Raw genomic sequence first — 20,741 nt, 5'->3', positions numbered from 1 at the left:
AAGTAATCCAACTGAGGCTCCATTCCCCATTTTTTAAAAGATTTATTTAATTTTATACATGTGAGTGTACACTGTCACTGTCTTTAGACACACCAAAAGAGGCCATCAAATCCCACTACAGATGGTTGTTAATCCCCGTCTATTTGCTGAAATTTAACTCAGGACCTCTGGAAGAAGTCAGTGCTTCTCAATGCTGAGCCATCTCTCCAGCTCCATTCTCTATTTACCCATCTAGGGACCAATGAACATCCATATAATCCTCTAACCCTAGAGATGACACTCCAACTCCAGGTATCCATCTACATCAGGACCCAAGACCCAGATAAAGTTCTCTGCAGTCTGCATGTCAAGTTGTATAACTGCATCTTAGGAATTTTATGCCTTGAAAACTTCATGTTAGTTACACAGAAAACCAACAAGCAGCCTATGGGAAACCTGTGTAGTCAACTTCTATCATGAAACTTAGAAAATTTTAGCCTGTGCGGGACCATCTTTTACCTATGCCCCTCAGCCAAATGGATGAGAATATATACCTTGATTTATTTAACCCCTAATATATATACTAGCCCCTAAAACATTCAATCTCAGTTGTTCCTTTGGAAGATTTTGTCAGGTCTAAATTAGCTCTAGAATGTATTCTCCTTCTTGTAGGGATGGTAGAAATCACCACTAGAATTGGTAGGGCTGGGGTGACTTGACTCCTCCCTCTCATATGACCAGAAAATTTTCTAAAGACCCACTGATAGCCCACAAGACTTGGATCAGAATATTCTTATCCTTCAAGACCAAATGCATTCACTGGTGGCAAGAACTTTGAAATTGTAGGGGGCTATATTCCATAACTACTAAAGGGGAGATTGTTTCTCTTCTTTGAAGAATGATGATGTTTTCTATTAACCAATTAAGATTAGTCAGAAATGCTAGCCAAAATCTGAAAGCTCACTCCACAAAATTCATCAGCTATCTGAGTCAAAGAACTCAGGGCCTGAAGTTTGACATCAGATGTCTTGGTTGCTTACTTTGGCAAGTCCTTCTCTAAGTTTTTTCTAGTCCTGATGTTCAGATCTTGTCAATCAAAATTCTAAATTAAGCTGTTTCTTTTTACCTAGATGATATTAAACTCCAACTATTATGTCAGGGTTTCAGATCAATCCTGGAACAAGATTCAATTCTCATTGCCTCAGCTGGATCATCTAGTGTTAGAATTTATGGTCCTTTACAGACTGAGGCAACAAGTCTATGTAACTGTTAGCAGTTTCTGAAAATGAGCTCTCCTATGCCTCAGCTTCTCATAAAGATTGGCAAGGATTGTGTTTCTCAAGGATAGACAAGATAAGAAAATAAAGCCATATAGAGAAAAACATGAGCCATAAAGAAGTTATTCTGAGGACACAACAATCAGTAAAACACATTTTAGAATTTTCTGGACCAGCTCAAGGGTTATATAAACCTGCTCCAGGACTGTAGAGAGCCAATAAACCATCTGTCACAGCCTGAAAGGATAAACCTTTCTAACAGTACTCCATATCATTTTTAATGAATAAAAATGTTGGACAAGGAGAGATAAGGCTTTTAAGTAGTTTACTTACTCAAGCCTAATGCCACCCTGTGGAGAAGCTTTATGTGTTTTCTCTCAGCTTTCAAGAAAAATAAATGTTCACCTAGGACTCCATGTATTTCTCATTTTGTTCAATCTACAAAGAACCCAGAAATCAGTTCAAAGACATACCACTGAGATCCCCTCTGTTAAAGAAAAGGCATGATACATTCATGTGTCAAATGATCACAGTTGAAATGCATTGCTGAGTATATGCACCAATACATACAAGAAAAGAGGAATTAATTTCTTGAAATTGGAATAACAGCATCTTACTAAAAATTGTTGAATGTCAAAGTGAAGCTCAACCCTTTCCCCACATGAATTCAAACTAAACAGAATTGAATACAGCTAGAAGACATTGTCTTGATACAAATGCATGAAGTAATCTTTCAAGCTTGGATAATGGTTTTACACCAGTAAGTGTTTTCTTCAGAGCTGTTCTTTAAGATTAAATCACCCCTTTCATGCTACATGCTACATTCTACATTCTAAAGAAAAGCACTCCTAACCAACTCAGAGTTTCACTGCTGATTAATTGTGTTTAGTTTGGCAGAAGCCAGAACATCTGCTGACCAATTCACATTAAAATGGTGAGGGTACTTCACAATTCAGTTATGTATATCAATTGAGAGAAAGTAGGGAAGCTGTCATAATGTTTAACTTGTAGAAAAATGCACTCAGAATTCCAGGAACTAAGTTCAGGACATCAAGATGAGTTGCATCATTTCTGGCAAGGACACGAAAGGCACAAAGGAAGTAAGAACACAGCTGCATGACAGGCCTTTGCCACCAGGCCCAACTTGCTGCCCTTTATACCTCCTTATAAAAGCCCTTTCACATAGTTTACTTACTGAGTTGACTTTTGTTTCTCTCTCTCTCTCTCTCTCTCAGTCTCTCTCTCTCAGTCTCTCTCTCTCTCTCTCTCTCTCTCTCTCTCTCTCTCTCTCTCTCTCTGTGTGTGTGTGTGTGTGTTAATAAGGCGGATAGATGTGTCATAATAAGGGGCATAAGATGCTCCCTTATCCTTTGATGTTCTAGTATTAAAACTTTTGTTTATTCTCTGCCAATTACCTCCATGTATTGCCCAGCAAGTAAACAAACTGTATCTAGCAGTGTTTTACCTCCAAAAGTATCTTTCTAAACTACTGAAAATACTTCTCCTGACTAGCGTCAAGTAACTTGGCCATTAGCATGTTTGATATTTTAAAAATTATTAACAGGATTGTTTTCTTCTCCCTCTCAAGTAGGATTGAAGCATTCTCAATTGGGCTCTTCTGCTCTGCTTGTTAACCTTCTTTAGTTCTGTAGATTGTATCCTAGTTACTCTTTACTGTTGGCTATTATTCACTTATTAATAAATACATATCATGCATGTCCTTTTGGGTCTGAATTACCTCACTCAGGATATTTTCTACTTCCATCCACAGAAGGGGGAGGGACCTTGGTAAAAAAGGGAGGGAGAAGGGGAAAGGGGGACACAAAAAGGGTATGGGGAGGAAACAGGAGAGAAGCCCTGAGGGTAAGCAGAATGAATGGAAATATGAAACTCTAGGAGGTAGGAGGTGTGGAAACACTCTAGAAAGTACCAGAGACCCAGGAGATGAGAGACTCTCGGGACTCAAAGGGAGGAACTTTAGATGAAACGCCCAAGTGGGAAGAGGGAACTTGTAGAATACACCTCCAGTAGAAAGACATCAAGTGGAGGGATGTAGTTGCCATCCCACAGTCAAAAATTCTGACACATAGTAGTTTATGTCTAAGGGACAAATATGGAGAAGAGACTGAGGGAAAGGAGATCCAATGACTGACCCAAATTGTGACCCATTTCACAAGAGGCTCCAAAGCTTGACACTATTACTGATGCTGTGGTATACTTACAGACAGGAGCCTAACATAGCTGCCCTCCAAGAGTCCCAACAAGCAGCTAACTGAGACAGGAGCAGATATTTAAAACCAAGCATTGGAGTGAAATTTGGGACCCCTATGGTTGAATTATGGAAAGGCTGGAAGAAGCTGAAGAAGAGACAGACCCCATAAAAAATCCCAGCATTCTCAACTAACCTGAACCCCCAAGATCTCTTGGACACTGAAACACCAACCAGGCAGCATACACTACCTGGTTCAAGACTACCAGACACATATACAGCAGAAGACTGCCCTGGTCTGGCTTCGGAGAAGATGTGGTTAACCTTTGAGAAATTTGACATCCCAGGGAGTGGGAAGGACTGTCAGGGGGCAAGGATGACATTTCTTGAAGACAAGAGCCAGCAGATTGGGGTGAGGAGCTGTGGGAGGGTGGACAAGGAGAAGGGCAACAACTGAACTGTAAAAAAAATAAAAGTAATAAAAGATTATTCCCAAGAAATCTGTTATTGTTTTAGAAAGAAGTCTCCATTCCTCAGAATAATTCAGAAGTTAATTATTTTCAAACCCAAGTTAGGTTCAGATCTTAAAATCTTTTATAAAGAACAAATCCTTTATCAAAAGCAATACCCTGTTTGACAGGGTTTTACACAAATTGACAGAGAAGCATTATAAAGAAAAATTGTATTTTTCAGTATTTGAAAGAGCAAAAAGGCATAACCATGCAACTCTTGAGAGCACTGGGATTTTTTCATGTAAACATGTTCTTGTTTAGTGCCACCATTGGTACAGGGATTTTTGTGTCTCCTAAAGCAGTATTAAAATACTGCTCACTGAACATCCCTATCTTCTTAAGTGTTTGGGCAGGCTGTGGCCTGCTGAGCATGATGAATGCTGTCTGTCTTGCAGAGATAGCAGCCACCTACCCTGTGAGTGGAGCATCTTACTATTTCCTCAAAAGAGCTCTTGGATCCTCTGTTGCTTTCCTCAGTATCTGGATTAAAATTTTTGCTCGTCCTCTAGGCATCAGTGCTCAGTGCTTGGTAATAGCTAGTTCGCTAATCCAGTGTTTCTATTTGGGATGCCAAGCTCCAGAGCTACCAAAGAAATGTCTGGCTTTGGCTATTTTGTGGTCATTTGGAATTCTAAGTGCTAAAGGTATAAAAACCGTGGCTTGGTTTAATACTATCAGCAGTTTGATGAAGTTGAGTGTTCTTTGTCTCATTTCAATAACTGGAATTGTGCTGTTAGTGATTGGCAAAAAGGAGAATGTGTCCAGGCTTGAGAATGCATTGGAGGCTGAACTTCCTAATGTCTCACAGATTGCAGAAGCCATTCTCCAAGTGTACTATGCATATCTAGGATCATCAGTCCTCATCATCATAGCAGGTAAATTCATTCTTAAAACTCTCTGGCATTACATAGAAGGATTTGTCAATAGCAGGTAAATCCATTCATAAAATAAGCATAGAACTTGGGGGAAAGGCTAATATGATTGTATCATGTTTTGTAGTGAAATTAAATCTTCTCTAAATGCTGTAATAATTGAAATACCCATGTATATTTATACATATAGACTGTATAAACTTTTCCTTTCTTCAAGTCATATCTTTGTATAAAACCAGAGGGATGCTAAGAATTTTCAAGAGAATTGAGATAATGTTATATTCTCAATTTTATTTCATGTAATCCTACCATCTTGAATTTAATAATTATATAATGAAGATATTAGTTAAGTTATATTTATAAAGTTATCACATGTCTCAGATTTTAATATACTTCACCTCAACTTGGAAGCTTTGTTTTCTTCCCAAAAATACCCACGCTCATACATGTTGTAGGTCACCATCACTCTTAGTGTATTTACATTGGAAACTAAATTGTGCTTTCATTCATTCATATATATATATATATATATATATATATATATATGTCACTAGGGATAGTAAAATAACAGATATCTTATGGGACTTTATGTTGTTATACACTTACCTAAATATTTTTATCTGATACTTCTCACTACTGAGCAATTCAAGTGTCTGACATTTTCATAGTAGAAAAGTGGTATAATGAACATTTTTGAAAATTCAATATTGTACTCTACATTGAGCAGCGCTTCTCATGCTGATGTCACAGTACTAAGAATTTGATAATTATTGCAAACCAATCTGCATGAAATTTCTAAGTGATTTAAAGAACAGAATCTATTACATCTTATGTACATGTTAATTTCTTTTTCTTTTCTTATTGACAATAGATCTTCTCATCCTGATCACAGTTTCCATTCCTGCACTCTTCCAATCCTGTCCTTGTCTCTCTTCCTCCCCAAGTCCACTCAACATGAATTTCCTTTCAGAAAAGATCAAGCTCCCAAGAGACAGCAAACAATCATACAAAAGTGTTTAATATATACAGTGATGAATCTCATTGTAGCATATTAATATTTATCTGTCTTAATTAGTGTTTTTATATTGATGTGATAGAACAACCATGACCAAAAAGGCAAATGGAGAAGAAAAGGGTTTATTTCACCTTACAGTTTATAGTTGATCATCCAGGAAGACAGGACAGAAGCCTGGAGACACAAACTGATGCAGAGACCAGGGAGGAATGCTGTTTACTAGCTTTTCCCTCACTGCTCGCTTAGCCTGCTTTCTTACACAATCCAAGGCTACCAACACAATAGAGGCACAACCCAGAATGATCTGTGCTCTCCCAAATCAGTTATTAATCAAGACAATGTACCACACAGTTGTCTACAGGCCTAGTGGGAGTAATTTATCAGTTAAGGTTTGTTCTTCTAAACTGACTAGCTTGTATCCAGTTGTCATAAAACTAGGCAACAGAAGGGTCATTATATTCTAACATCAATTGGATCTCTCCCAAATAACTTTCTTCCATTCTCTCAGTCACACTTTGGCTGTTTCACCTTCTTCCTGATAGTTGTCTTCTGTTTTCTTTTTTTTCCATCTTTATTGTTTCTTATTTACATTTCAAGTGTTATTTCCTTTCCTAGTTTCCAGGCAAACATCCCCCAACCCCTCCCCTCCCCTTTTATAGGGGAGTTCCCCTCCACATCTTGTCCCAATACCGCCTTTCCGGATCCACCTTTGTCAGAGCCAAGGGCTTCCCCTTCCACTGGTGCCCCTACTAGGCTATTCATTGCTACCTATGAATTTGGAGCCCAGGGTCAGTCCATGTATAGTCTTTGGGTAGTGGCTTAGTCCCTGGAAGCTCTGGTTGGTTGTTGTTGTTGTTCATATGGGGCCTCAAGCCCCTTCAGCTCCTTCAGTCCTTTCTCTGATTCCTTCAACAGGGATAACATATGAAGTTCAGTGGTTTAATGATGGGGTTCGCCTATGTATTTGCCATATTCTGGCTCAGGAGAGATCTACATCTGGTGCCTGTCAGCCTGCACTTCTTTGCTTCATCCATCTTATCTATTGGTGGCTGTATATATATGGGCCACATCTAGGGCAGGCTCTGAATAAGCATTCCTTCACTCTCTGTTCTAAGCTTTGCCACCCTATGCTGTCCTAAGGATATTCTACTTCCACTTTTAAAGAAGGAGTGAAGCATTCATATTTTGGTCATCCTTATTGAGTTTCATGTGTTCTGTGCATCTAGGGTAATTGAGCATTTGGGCCAATAGCCACTTATCAATGGGTGCATACCATGTGTGTCTTTCTGTGATTGGGTTAGCTCACTCAGGATGATATTTTCCAGTTCCATCCATTTGCCAATGAATTTCATAAAGTCATTGTTTTTGATAGCTGAGTAATATTCCATTGTGTACCACATTTTCTGTATCCATTTCTCTCTTGAAGGGCATCGGGGTTCTATCCAGCTTCTGGCTATTATAAATAAGGCTGCTATGAACATAGTGAAGCATGTGCCTTTGTTATCTGTTGGGGCATCGTTTGGGTATATGCCCAAGAGAGGTATAACTGGGTCCTCAGGTAGTTCAATGTCCAATTTCTGAGGAACCTCCAGACTGATTTCCAGAATGGTTGTACCAGTCTGCAATCCCACCAACAATGGAGGAGTGTTCCTCTTTCTCCACATCCTTGCCAGCATTTGCTGTCACCTGAGTTTTTGATCTTAGCCATTCTCACTGGTGTGAGGTGAAATCTCAGGGTTGTTTTGATTTGCATTTCCCTTATGACTAAAGATGTTGAACATATCTGTAGGCGTTTCTCGGCCATTCAGCATTCCTCAGCTGTGAATTCTTTCTTTAGCTCTGAACTCCATTTTTTAATAGGGTTATTTGTGTTCCTGCAGACTATATTCTTAAGCTCTTTGTATATTTTGGATATAAGCCCTCTATCAGTTGTAGGATTGGTAAAGATCTTTTCCCAATCTGTTGGTTGTCGCTTTGTCCTAACAACAGTGTCCTTTGCCTTACAGAAGCTTTGCAGTTTTATGAGATCACATTTGTTGATTCTTGATCTTAGAGCATAAGCCATTGGTGTTTTGTTCAGGAAATTTTCTCCAGTGCCCATGTGTTCGAGATGCTTCCCCACTTTTTCTTCTGTTAGTTTGAGTGTATCTGGTTTGATGTGGAGGTCCTTGATCCACTTGGACTTAAACTTTGTACAGGGTGATAAGCATGGATCCATCTGCATTCTTCTACATGTTGACCTCCAGTTGAACCAGCACCATTTGCTGAAAATGCTATCTTTTTTCCACTGGATGGTTTTGGCTGCTTTGTCAAAAATCAAGTGACCATAGGTGTGTGGGTTCATTTCTGGGTCTTCAATTCTATTCCATTGGTCTATCTGTCTGTCTCTGTACCAATACCATGCAGTTTTTATCACTATTGCTCTGTAATACTGCTTGAGTTCAGGGATAGTGATTCCCCCTGAAGTCCTTTTATTGTTGAGGATAGTTTTAGTTATCCTGGGTTTTTTGTTATTGCAGATGAATTTGCAAATTGTTCTGTCTAACTCTCTAAAGAATTGGATTGGTATTTTGGTGGGGATTGTATTGAATCTTTGATTGATTTTGGTAAAATGGCCATTTTTATTATATTAATCCTGCCAATCAATGGGTATGGGAGATCTTTCCATCTTCTGAGGTCTTCTTCAATTTCTTTCTTCAGAGGCTTGAAGTTCTTATCATACAGATCTTTCACTTGCTTGGCTAAAGTCACACCGAGGTATTTTATATTATTTGGGACTATAATGAAGGGTGTCGTTTCCCTAATTTCTTTCTCAGCTTGGTTCTCTTTTGTGTAGAGGAAGGCTACTGATTTATTCGAGTTAATTTTATACCCAGCCACTTTGCTAAAGGTGTTTATCAGGTTTAGTGGTTCTCTGGTGGAACTTTTGGTATCACATATATATACTATCATAGTATTTTGACTTCTTCCTTTCTACTCGGTATCCCTTTGATCTCCTTTTTTTGTCTGATTGCTCTGTCTAGGATTTTGAGAACTATATTGAATAAGTAGGGAGACATTGGGCAGCCATGTTTAGTCCCTGATTTTAGTGGGTTTGCTTCAAGTTTCTCTCCATTTAGTTTGATGTTAGCTACTGGTTTGCTGTATATGGCTTTTACTATGTTTAACTATGAGCCTTGAATTCCTGTTTTTTCCAGGACTTTTATCATAAAGGGGTGTTGAATTTTGTCAAATACTTTCTCAGCATCTAATGAACTGATTGTGTGATTTTTATATATCACTTTGTTTATATAGTGGATTACCTTGGTGGTTTTTCGTATATTAAACCATCCCTGCATGCCTGTGATGAAGCCTACTTGATCATGATGGATTATGACTTTGATGTATCCTTGGATTCAGTTTGAAAGAATTTTATTGAGTATTTTTGCATCATATTCATAAGGGAAATTGGTCAGAAGTTACCACTCTTTCTTGGGTCTTTGTGTGGTTTAGGTATAAGTGTAATTTTGGCTTCATAGAACGAATTCAGTAGTGTTTTGTCTGTTTCAATTTTATGGAATAGTTTGTATAGTATTGATATGAGGTCTTCTATAAAGGTCTGATAGAATTATTTACTGAACCCATCTAGTCCTGGGCTCTTTTTGGCTGAGAGACTTTTTATGACTGCTTCAATTACTTTAGGAGTTATGGTGTTGTTTATATGGTTTATCTGTCCCTGATTTAACTTTGGTACCTGGTATCTGTCTAGGAAATGATCCATTTCCTCCAGATTTTCAAGTTTTGTTGAACATAGGTTTTTGTAGTAGGATCTGATGGTTTTTTGAATTTCCTCTGATTCTGTTGCTATCTCTCCCTTTTCATTTCTGATTTTGTTAATTTGGACACACTCTCTGTGTCCTCTTGTCTGGCTAGGGGTTAATCTATCCTGTTGATTTTCTCAAAGAACCAGCGGTTGCTTCTGTTGATTCTTTGTATAGTCCTTTCTGTTTCTACTTGGTTGATTTCAGCTCTACGTTTGATTATTTCCTGCCTTCTACTCCTCCTCGGTCTATTTGCTTATTTTTGTTCCAGAGCTTTTAGGTGTGCTGTCAAACTACTGATATAACTCTCTCCTGTTTCTTTCTGTAGGCACTCAGAGCTTTGAGTTTTCCTCTTAGCACAGCTTTCATTGTTTCCTATAAGTTTGGGTTGTAGTAACTTCATCTTCATTAAATTCTAAGAAGTCTTGAGTTTCTTCCTTGATATCTTCCTTGACCAGGTTATCATTGAGTAGCACATTGTTCAACTTCCATGTATATGTGGGTTTTCTTTCCTTATTGTTAATGAAGACCAGTTTTAGCATGTGGTCATATGATAGGGCACATGGGATTATTTCTATCTTTCTGTATCTGTTGAGTCCTCTTTCGTGCCTGATTATATGGTCAATTGTGGAGAAATTACCATGAGTTGGTGAGAAGAAGGTATAACCTTTTCTTTTAGGATACAATGTTCTATAAATATCTGTTAAATCATTTTGGTTTAAAACTTCTGTTAGTCTGTCTATGTCTCTGTTTAATTTCTGTTTCCATGATCTGTCCATTGATGAGAGTGGGGTGTTGAAATCTCCTACTATTATTGTGTGAGGTGCAATGTGAGCTTTGAGCTTGAGTAATGTTTCTTTTATGTATGTAGGTGCCCTTTTATTTGGAGCATAGATATTTAGGATTGAGAGTTCATCTTGGTGGATTTTTCCTTTGATGAATATGAAGTGTCCTTCCTTATCATGATTGCAGACTTTTGGTTGAAAATAGACTTTATTTGATATTAGAGTGGCTACTCCAGCTTGCTTCTTCAGACATTTGCTTGGAAATTTGTTTTCCAGACTTTTACTCTGAGGTAGTGTCTATCTTTGTCTCTGAGGTGAGTTTCCTGTACGCTGCAAAATGTTGGGTCTTCATTACATATCCAGTTTGTTAATCTGTGTCTTTTATTAGGGAATTAAGCCCATTAATGTTGAGATAGATTAAGCAATACTGATGTTTGCTTCCTGTTATCTTTGTATTTGGAGGTGAGATTATGTTTTTGTGCTTGTGTTCTCTTTGTTTTCTTGCAAAACGATTAGTTTCTTGCTTTTTCTAGGGTGTAGCTTGCCTCCTTTTGTTGGACATTACAATTTATTATCCTTCATAGGGCTAGATTTGTAGAAAGATATTGTGTAAATTTGGTTTTGTCGTGGAATATCTTGGTTAATCCAACTATGTTAATTGAGAGTTTTGCTGGATACAGTAACCTGTGCTGGCATTTGTGTTCTCTTAGGGTCTGTATGACATCTGTCCAGGATCTTCTAGCTTTCATAGTCTATGGTGAGAAGTCTTGTGTAATTCTGATAGGTCTTCCTTTATGTTACTTGACCTTTTCCCTTAATGCTTTTTTTTTTTTTTTTTTTTTTTTGACAAGGGCAAAAAAGCAGCCATGTTCTTTTTTTTTTTTTTTTTTTTTTTTTAGGTATAAATGTGAGTTTTATTTAGAATCAAAAAGTAAGTCCTAACAGATGATCAGAATCTTGAAGAGTTGGGCTATTTTCTCCTTAGATTTAATTAGGCAGCTTACCAGAAATGCCAGAATTCTTGGTGACTGTAATCCGTTTCTTCACCTCACTTGAACATTTCATGACTCCTGGCACCCAGGCAAGGGAAGGAATCTAAGGCTAAGATTTTGTGAGCTTCACAATAAATTCTCTTCTGGACAGAGTGATAATATGGGCAGGTGTTCATTGCTCGAGTGCAGATTCCTTGTTTTAAAGAATGGATGTATGTATCCAGGCAAGTCCCTGCCACCACATCTGAGAAACTCAGGTGCTGGCAGTATGTATGATCATCATTTTGTACTTTGTGGCACTGGCCAAAGCCAGCTGGATTTTTTTTTTATTAACTTGAGTATTTCTTATATACATTTCGAGTGTTATTCCCTTTCCCGGTTTCCGGGCAAACATCCCCCTCCCCCCTCCCCTTCCTTATGGGTGTTCCCCTCCCAACCCTCCCACCATTGCCGCCCTCCCCCCATAGACTAGTTCACTGGGGGTTCAGTCTTAGCAGGACCCAGGGCTTCCCCTTCCACTGGTGCTCTTACTAGGATATTCATTGCTACCTATGGGGTCAGAGTCCAGGGTCAGTCCATGTATAGTCTTTAGGTAGTGGCTTAGTCCCTGGAAGCTCTGGTTGCTTGACATTGTTGTACTTTTGGGGTCTTGAGCCCCTTCAAGCTCTTCCAGTTCTTTCTCTGATTCCTTCAATAGGGGACCTATTCTCAGTTCAGTGGTTTGCTGCTGGCATTCGCCTCTGTATTTGCTGTATTCTGGCTGTGTCTCTCAGGAGCGATCTACATCCGACTCCTGTCGGTCTGCACTTCTTTGCTTCATCCATCTAGTCCAATTGGGTGGCTGTATATGTATGGGCCAAATGTGGGACAGGCTCTGAATGGGTGTTCCTTCAGTCTCTGTTTTAATCTTTGCCTCTCCCTTCCCTGCCAAGGGTATTCTTTTTCCTCATTTAAAGAAGGAGTGAAGCATTCACATTTTGATCATCCGTCTTGAGTTTCGTTTGTTCTAGGGATCTAGGGTAATTCAAGCATTTGGGCTAATAGCCATTTATCAATGAGTGCATACCATGTATGTCTTTCTGTGATTGGGTTAGTTCACTCAGGATGATATTTTCCAGTTCCAACCATTTGCCTACGAATTTCATAAACTCGTTGTTTTTGATAGCTGAGTAGTATTCCATTGTGTAGATGTACCACATTTTCTGTATCCATTCCTCTGTTGAAGGGCATCTGGGTTCTTTCCATTTTCTGGCTATTATAAATAAGGCTGCGATGAACATAGTGGAGCACGTGTCTCTTTTATATGTTGAGGCATCTTTTGGGTATATGCCCAAGAGAGGTATAGCTGGATCCTCAGGCAGTTCAATGTCCAATTTTCTGAGGAACCTCCAGACTGATTTCCAGAATGGTTTTACCAGTCTGCAATCCCACCAACAATGGAGGAGTGTTCCTCTTTCTCCACAACCTCGCCAGCATCTGCTGTCACCTGAGTTTTTGATCTTAGCCAATCGCACTGGTGTGAGGTGAAATCTCAGGGTTGTTTTGATTTGCATTTCCCTTATGACTAAAGATGTTGAACATTTCTTTAGGTGTTTCTCAGCCATTCGGCATTCCTCAGCTGTGAATTCTTTGTTTAGCTCTGAACCCCATTTTTTAATAGGGTTATTTGTTTCCCTGCGGTCTAACTTCTTGAGTTCTTTGTATATTTTGGATATAAGGCCTCTATCTGTTATAGGATTGGTAAAGATCTTTTCCCAATCTGTTGGTTGCCGTTTTGTCCTAACCACAGTGTCCTTTGCCTTACAGAAGCTTTGCAGTTTTATGAGATCCCATTTGTCAATTCTTGATCTTAGAGCATAAGCCATTGGTGTTTTGTTCAGGAAATTTTTTCCAGTGCCCATGTGTTCCAGATGCTTCCCTAGTTTTTCTTCTATTAGTTTGAGTGTGTCTGGTTTGATGTGGAGGTCCTTGATCCACTTCGACTTAAGCTTTGTACAGGGTGATAAGCATGGATCGATCTGCATTCTTCTACATGTTGCCCTCCAGTTGAACCAGCACCATTTGCTGAAAATGCTATCTTTTTTCCATTGGATGGTTTTGGCTCCTTTGTCAAAAATCAAGTGACCATGGGTGTGTGGGTTCATTTCTGGGTCTTCAATTCTATTCCATTGGTCTATCTGTCTGTCTCTGTACCAATACCATGCAGTTTTTATCACTATTGCTCTGTAATACTGCTTGAGTTCAGGGATAGTGATTCCCCCTGAAGTCCTTTTATTGTTGAGGATAGCTTTAGCTATCCTGGGTTTTTTGTTATTCCAGATGAATTTGCAAATTGTTCTGTCTAACTCTTTGAAGAATTGGATTGGTATTTTGATGGGGATTGCATTGAATCTGTAGATTGCTTTTGGTAAAATGGCCATTTTTACCATATTAATCCTGCCAATCCATGAGCATGGGAGATCTTTCCATCTTCTGAGGTCTTCTTCAATTTCTTTCTTCAGTGTCTTGAAGTTCTTATTGTACAGATCTTTTACTTGCTTGGTTAAAGTCACACCGAGGTACTTTATATTATTTGGGTCTATTATGAAGGGTGTCGTTTCCCTAATTTCTTTCTCGGCTTGTTTCTCTTTTGTATAGAGGAAGGCAACTGATTTATTTGAGTTAATTTTATACCCAGCCACTTTGCTGAAGTTGTTTATCAGCTTTAGTAGTTCTCTGGTGGAACTTTTGGGATCACTTAAATATACTATCATATCATCTGCAAATAGTGATATTTTGACCTCTTCTTTTCCGATCTGTATCCCTTTGATCTCCTTTTGTTGTCTGATTGCTCTGGCTAGAACTTCAAGAACTATATTGAATAAGTAGGGAGAGAGTGGGCAGCCTTGTCTAGTCCCTGATTTTAGTGGGATTGCTTCAAGTTTCTCTCCATTTAGTTTAATGTTAGAAACTGGTTTGCTGTATATGGCTTTTACTATGTTTAGGTATGGGCCTTGAATTCCTATTCTTTCCAGGACTTTTATCATGAAGGGGTGTTGAATTTTGTCAAATGCTTTCTCAGCATCTAATGAAATGATCATGTGGTTCTGTTCTTTCAGTTTGTTTATATAATGGATCACGTTGATGGTTTTCCGTATATTAAACCATCCCTGCATGCCTGGGATGAAGCCTACTTGATCATGGTGGATGATTGTTTTGATGTGCTCTTGAATTCGGTTTGCCAGAATTTTATTGAGTATTTTTGCGTCGATATTCATAAGGGAAATTGGTCTGAAGTTCTCTTTCTTTGTTGTGTCTTTGTGTGGTTTAGGTATAAGAGTAATTGTAGATTCGTAGAAGGAATTCAGTAGGGCTCCATCTGTTTCAATTTTGTGGAATAGTTTGGATAATATTGGTATGAGGTCTTCTATGAAGGTTTGATAGAATTTTGCACTAAACCCATCTGGACCTGGGCTCTTTTTGGTTGGGAGACCTTTAATGACTGCTTCTATTTCCTTAGGAGTTATGGGGTTGTTTAACTGGTTTATCTGTTCCTGATTTAACTTTGATACCTGGTATCTGTCTAGGAAATTGTCCATTTCCTGAAGATTTTCAAATTTTGTTGAATATAGGTTTTTATAGTAAGATCTGATGATTTTTTGAATTTCCTCTGAATCTGTAGTTATGTCTCCCTTTTCATTTCTGATTTTGTTAATTTGGACGCACTCTCTGTGTCCTCTCGTTAGTCTGGCTAAGGGTTTATCTATCTTGTTGATTTTCTCAAAGAACCAACTTTTGGTCCTGTTGATTCTTTCTATGGTCCTTTTTGTTTCTACTTGGTTGATTTCAGCTCTGAGTTTGATTATTTCCTGCCTTCTACTCCTCCTGGGTGTATTTGCTTCTTTTTGTTCTAGAGCTTTTAGGTGTGCTGTCAAGCTGCTGACATATGCTCTTTCCTGTTTCTTTCTGCAGGCACTCAGCGCTATGAGTTTTCCTCTTAGCACAGCTTTCATTGTGTCCCATAAGTTTGAGTATGTTGTATCTTCATTTTCATTAAATTCTAAAAAGTTTTTAATTTCTTTCTTTATTTCTTCCTTGACCAGGTTATCATTGAGTAGAGCATTGTTCAATTTCCACGTATATGTGGGCATTCTTCCCTTATTGTTATTGAAGACCAGTTTTAGGCCGTGGTGGTCCGATAGCACGCATGGGATTATTTCTATCTTTCTGTACCTGTTGAGGCCCGTTTTTTGACCAATTATATGGTCAATTTTGGAGAAAGTACCATGAGGAGCTGAGAAGAAGGTATATCCTTTTGCTTTAGGATAGAATGTTCTATAAATATCCGTTAAGTCCATTTGGCTCATGACTTCTCTTAGTCTGTCGACATCACTGTTTAATTTCTGTTTCCATGATCTGTCCATTGATGAGAGTGGGGTGTTGAAATCTCCCACTATTATTGTGTGAGGTCCAATGTGTGTTTTGAGCTTTAGTAAGGTTTCTTTTACGTATGTAGGTGCCCTTGTATTTGGGGCATAGATATTTAGGATTGAGAGTTCATCTTGGTGGATTTTTCCTTTGATGAATATGAAGTGTCCTTCCTTATCTTTTTTGATGACTTTTAGTTGGAAATTGATTTTATTTGATATTAGAATGGCTACTCCAGCTTGCTTCTTCTGACCATTTGCTTGGAAAATTGTTTTCCAGCCTTTCACTCTGATGTAGTGTCTGTCTTTGTCTCTGAGGTGTGTTTCCTGTAGGCAGCAGAATGCAGGGTCCTCGTTGCGTATCCAGTTTGTCAATCTATGTCTTTTTATTGGGGAGTTGAGGCCATTGATATTGAGAGATATTAAGGAATAGTGATTATTGTTTCCCTTTATATTCATATTTGGATGTGAGGTTATGTTTGTGTGCTTTCATTCTCTTTGTTTTGTTGCCAAGACGATTAGTTTCTTGTTTCTTCTAGGGTATAGCTTGCCTCCTTATGTTGGGCTTTACCATTTATTATCCTTTGTAGTGCTGGATTTGTAGAAAGATATTGTGTAAATTTGGTTTTGTCATGGAATATCTTGGTTTCTCCATCAATGTTAATTGAGAGTTTTGCTGGATACAGTAACCTGGGCTGGCATTTGTGTTCTCTTAGGGTCTGTATGACATCAGTCCAGGATCTTCTGGCCTTCATAGTTTCTGGCGAGAAGTCTGGTGTGATTCTGATAGGTCTCCCTTTATATGTTACTTGACCTTTTTCCCTTACTGCTTTTAATATTCTTTCTTTATTTTGTGCGTTTGGTGTTTTGACAATTATGTGACGGGAGGTGTTTCTTTTCTGGTCCAATCTATTTGGAGTTCTGTAGGCTTCTTGTATGTCTATGGGTATCTCTTTTTTTAGGTTAGGGAAGTTTTCTTCTATGATTTTGTTGAAGATATTTACTGGTCCTTTGAGCTGGGAGTCTTCACTCTCTTCTATACCTATTATCCTTAGGTTTGATCTTCTCATTGAGTCCTGGATTTCCTGTATGTTTTGGACCAGTAGCTTTTTCCGCTTTACATTATCTTTGACAGTTGAGTCAATGATTTCTATGGAATCTTCTGCTCCTGAGATTCTCTCTTCCATCTCTTGTATTCTGTTGGTGAAGCTTGTATCTACAGCTCCTTGTCTCTTCTTTTGCTTTTCTATATCCAGGGTTGTTTCCATGTGTTCTTTCTTGATTGCTTCTATTTCCATTTTTAATTCCTTCATCTGTTTGATTGTGTTTTCCTGGAATTCTTTCAGGGATTTTTGCCATTCCTCTCTGTAGGCCTCTACTTGTTTATTAATGATTTCCTGTGTTTCCCTAAGTGTGTTCATGTCTTTCTTGAAGTCCTCCAGCATCATGATCAAATATGATTTTGAAACTAGATCTTGCTTTTCTGGTGTGTTTGGATATTCCATGTTTGTTTTGGCGGGAGAATTGGGCTCCGATGATGGCATGCAGTCTTGGTTTCTGTTGCTTGGGTTCCTGCGCTTGCCTCTCGCCATCAGATTATCTCTAGTGTTACTTTGTTCTGCTATTTCTGACAGTGGCTAGACTGACCCTTAAGCCTGTGTGTCAGGAGTGCTGTAGACCTGTTTTCCTCTCTTTCAGTCAGTTATGGGGACAGTGTGTTCTGCTTTCCGGCGTGTAGTTTTTCCTCTCTACAGGTCTTCAGCTGTTCCTGTGGGCCTGTCTTGAGTTCACCAGGCAGCTTTCTTGCAGCAGAAAATTTGGTCTTACCTGTGGTCCCGAGGCTCAGGTTCGCTCGTGGGGTGCTGCCCAGGGGCTCTCTGCAGCGGCAGCAACCAGGAAGACCTGTGCCGCCCCTTCCGGGAGCTTCAGTGCACCAGGGTTCCAGATGGTCTTTGGCTTTTTCCTCTGGCGTCCGAGATGTGTGTGCAGGGAGCAGTCTCTTCTGGTTTCCCAGGCTTGTCTGCCTCTCTGAAGGTTTAGCTCTCCCTCCCACGGGATTTGGGTGCAGAGAACTGTTTATCCGGTCTGTTTCTTTCAGGTTCCGGCGGTGTCTCAGGCGCAGAAGTCCTGCCGCTCCTGGGCCCTCCCCTACGGGAGCCCAGAGGCCTTATACAGTTTCCTCTTGGGCCAGGGATGTGGGCAGGGGTGAGCAGTGTTGGTGGTCTCTTCCGCTCTGCAGCCTCAGGAGTGCCCACCTGACCAGGCGGTTGGGTCTCTCTCTCACCGGGTCTGGGAGCAGAGAGCTGCTGCGGGCCGGGATCCGCGGGTGTGGGTCCCTTAATGCTTTTAATATTCTTTCTTTGTTTTGTGCATTTCGTGTTTTGACCATTATGTGATAGGAGGAGTTTCTTTTCTGGTCCAATCTATTTGGAGTTCTGTAGGCTTCTTGTATGTTTATGGGCATCTCTTTCTTTAGGTTAGGGAAGTTTTCTTCTATGATTTTGTTGAAGGTATTTACTGGTCCTTTGATTTGGGAGCCTTCATTCTCTTCTATACCTATTATCTTTAGGTTTGATCTTCTCATTGTGTCCTGGATTTTCTGTATGTTTTGGGCCACTAATTTCTTCTGTTTTACATTATCTTTGACAGTTGTGTCGATGATTTCTATGGAATCTTCTGCTCCTGAGAATCTCTCTTCTTTCTCTTGCATTCTGTTGGTGATGCTTGTATCTACGGCTCCTTGTCTCTTCCTTTGGTTTTCTATATCCAGGGTTGTCTCCTTTGTGCTTCTCTTTATTGTTTCTATTTCCATTTTCAATTCCTTCACCTCTTTGATTGTGTTTTCCTGGAATTCTTTCAGGTATTTTTGTGTTTCCTCTCTAAGGGCTTCTACTTGTTTACTTGGGTTTTCCTGTATTTCTCTAAGGGAGTTCTTTATGTCTTTCTTAAAGTCCTCCATCATCATAATCAAATGTGATTTTAAATCTAGGTCTTGCTTTTCTGATGTGTTTGGATATTCAGTGTTTGCTTTGGTGGGAGAATTGGGCTCTGATGATGCCATGTAGTCTTGGTTTCTGTTGCTTGGGTTCCTGCGCTTGCCTCTTGCCATCAGGTTGTCTCTGGTGTTTCCTTGTTTTGCTATTTCTGACAATGGCTAGACTATCCTATAGGCCTGTGTGTCGGGAAAGCTGTAGACCTGCTTTCCTGTTGTCTTTCAACCAGTTATGGGAACAGAGTGTTCTGCTTTCAGGCATGTAGTCATTCCTGTCCACTGACTTTGAGCTCTTCCTCTGGGCGTGTGTCCTGATTCTACCAGGCAGGTCACTTGGAACAGAAACGTTGGTCTTACTTCTGGTCTCAGACCTGAAGTCGCTCCTCAGGGCAAGGTTTCAGCTCTCTATGAGGGCAGCAACCAGAAGGGCCTGCCCCTACTTCTGGGTCCCTGTGCACAGGTGTCCTGATTGTGTTAGGTATTTTCCTCTAGAGTCAGAAATGTGGGCAGAGAGTAGTCTCCTCTGGTTTCCCAGGCCTGATTGCCCCTCTGAAAGTCTAGATCTCCCTCCCACGGGATTGGGTCCAGGGAGCTGTTTTACTGGGTCCTTTCACATCCGGGTGCCGTCTGGACTTCAGGACTCCTGCAACTTTACTGCTGTCCTTCTGTTTTCTTATAACATGTATTCTGTTACCCTTTTCATTCCCCTTCCTCGGCATGCTTCCACTTCTCTCATGAACATGTTTCTAGTTTTATGACCTACAGAAACATATATATTACATAATTTTATTTTATATGTTTTAATTGAAGTTGAATTATCTCAATTTTCCCTATTATTTCCTCCTCCAGATATGCTCCCCCAAAACCCTCAAATGTCTTCTCAGACTCTTGAAATTGATACCCCCTTTTACTTTGATTATTATCTTTTATACAAACATACATATACGTACAAGCTGCTGAATGTGTTTCTATCATTTATATGTATATGGGTTCAAGGGTAAGCAATATATAGTAGACAACCAGTAAGTTAGATTATTACTGAGAGAGTAATTCTCCTTCTCCAAACAGTCATTGTTTGCTTATAGTTCTTTGCCTAGTGGGAGACCATGAGAATTTTACCCACCTCACTTTAATATAGTCATGGAGACTATAATTGTTCCAGTATATTTAGTCAGTAATTTCTAAGAGCAAATGTTTCAAAGCACATCTCCTATTATTCTAATTTCTACTATCTCTATGTTCCCTCTTTCTCCATGTTGGCCAAGCTATAGATATAGGAGCTACAATTTAGATGTAGTCATTGAGCCTGAGCACCCCATAACCTGTTTGTCTCTGTCCATTAATTCACTGCCCTGAATGTTTTAGGCTACCAATAATGGCTTCTTCCTATTGAGTGGCCCTTAAGTCCAATTGTACTTTAATTATCTGTTGCCATTGACCTGACTATAGGTATCACTGCTAGTGGATATTGGCATATTAAGTAGATGTTGCATGTTTAATTTCTTTCTTCCTTCGTTTGTTGCACCATGTTTTCTAGAATCATGGAACATAGACTGCAGGACAAAGGCTTCTGGGCCAGCCCCATCTTGAATTATCTGAGACATGTGTTTTAAGTATGTACATTGTAATATCTTCTTCTGCAATAAGGGCCCACACCCAATGCCTGAGAGACAGTGAAAGACTATATCAATAACCTATATTGGTTTGGCGGTCAATGGCATTACTCTGAATGAACCGCGAATGGTGGTTACCGTGTCTGTTACTGGGATTTTTTGTAGTCTGTTTCCTGTGTTGAACTACTGCCAGCCCAAGTGGCTTATTTTCTTTTAAAATATATCTAAGAGCTACACTCACATACTGGATGGCTAGCTCAGGGCCTGTAGGCAGGCAGAGACCATAGTT

The 20,741-nt window shown here is 39.5% G+C and overlaps 1 protein-coding gene across 1 annotated transcript in view; it reads left to right on the top strand.

Annotated features, from left to right (window-relative positions):
• Window positions 1–4,078: 4,078 nt before the first annotated feature.
• LOC134485876 (solute carrier family 7 member 12-like) overlaps window positions 4,079–20,741 on the top strand; it is a 67,030-nt gene continuing 50,367 nt past the window's right edge. The window contains exon 1 of the mRNA XM_087636466.1: window positions 4,079–4,852. Coding sequence (XP_087492592.1) covers window positions 4,186–4,852 — 667 coding nt within the window. The 5' untranslated portion in view covers window positions 4,079–4,185. The remainder of the gene's footprint in view (window positions 4,853–20,741) is intronic.

This window comes from Rattus norvegicus, chromosome 2 (assembly GCF_021556685.1).
Source record: "Rattus norvegicus strain SHRSP/BbbUtx chromosome 2, alternate assembly SHRSP_T2T, whole genome shotgun sequence".
NCBI lineage: Eukaryota > Metazoa > Chordata > Mammalia > Rodentia > Muridae > Rattus > Rattus norvegicus.
This window is presented reverse-complemented; position numbering and strand designations above follow the sequence as displayed.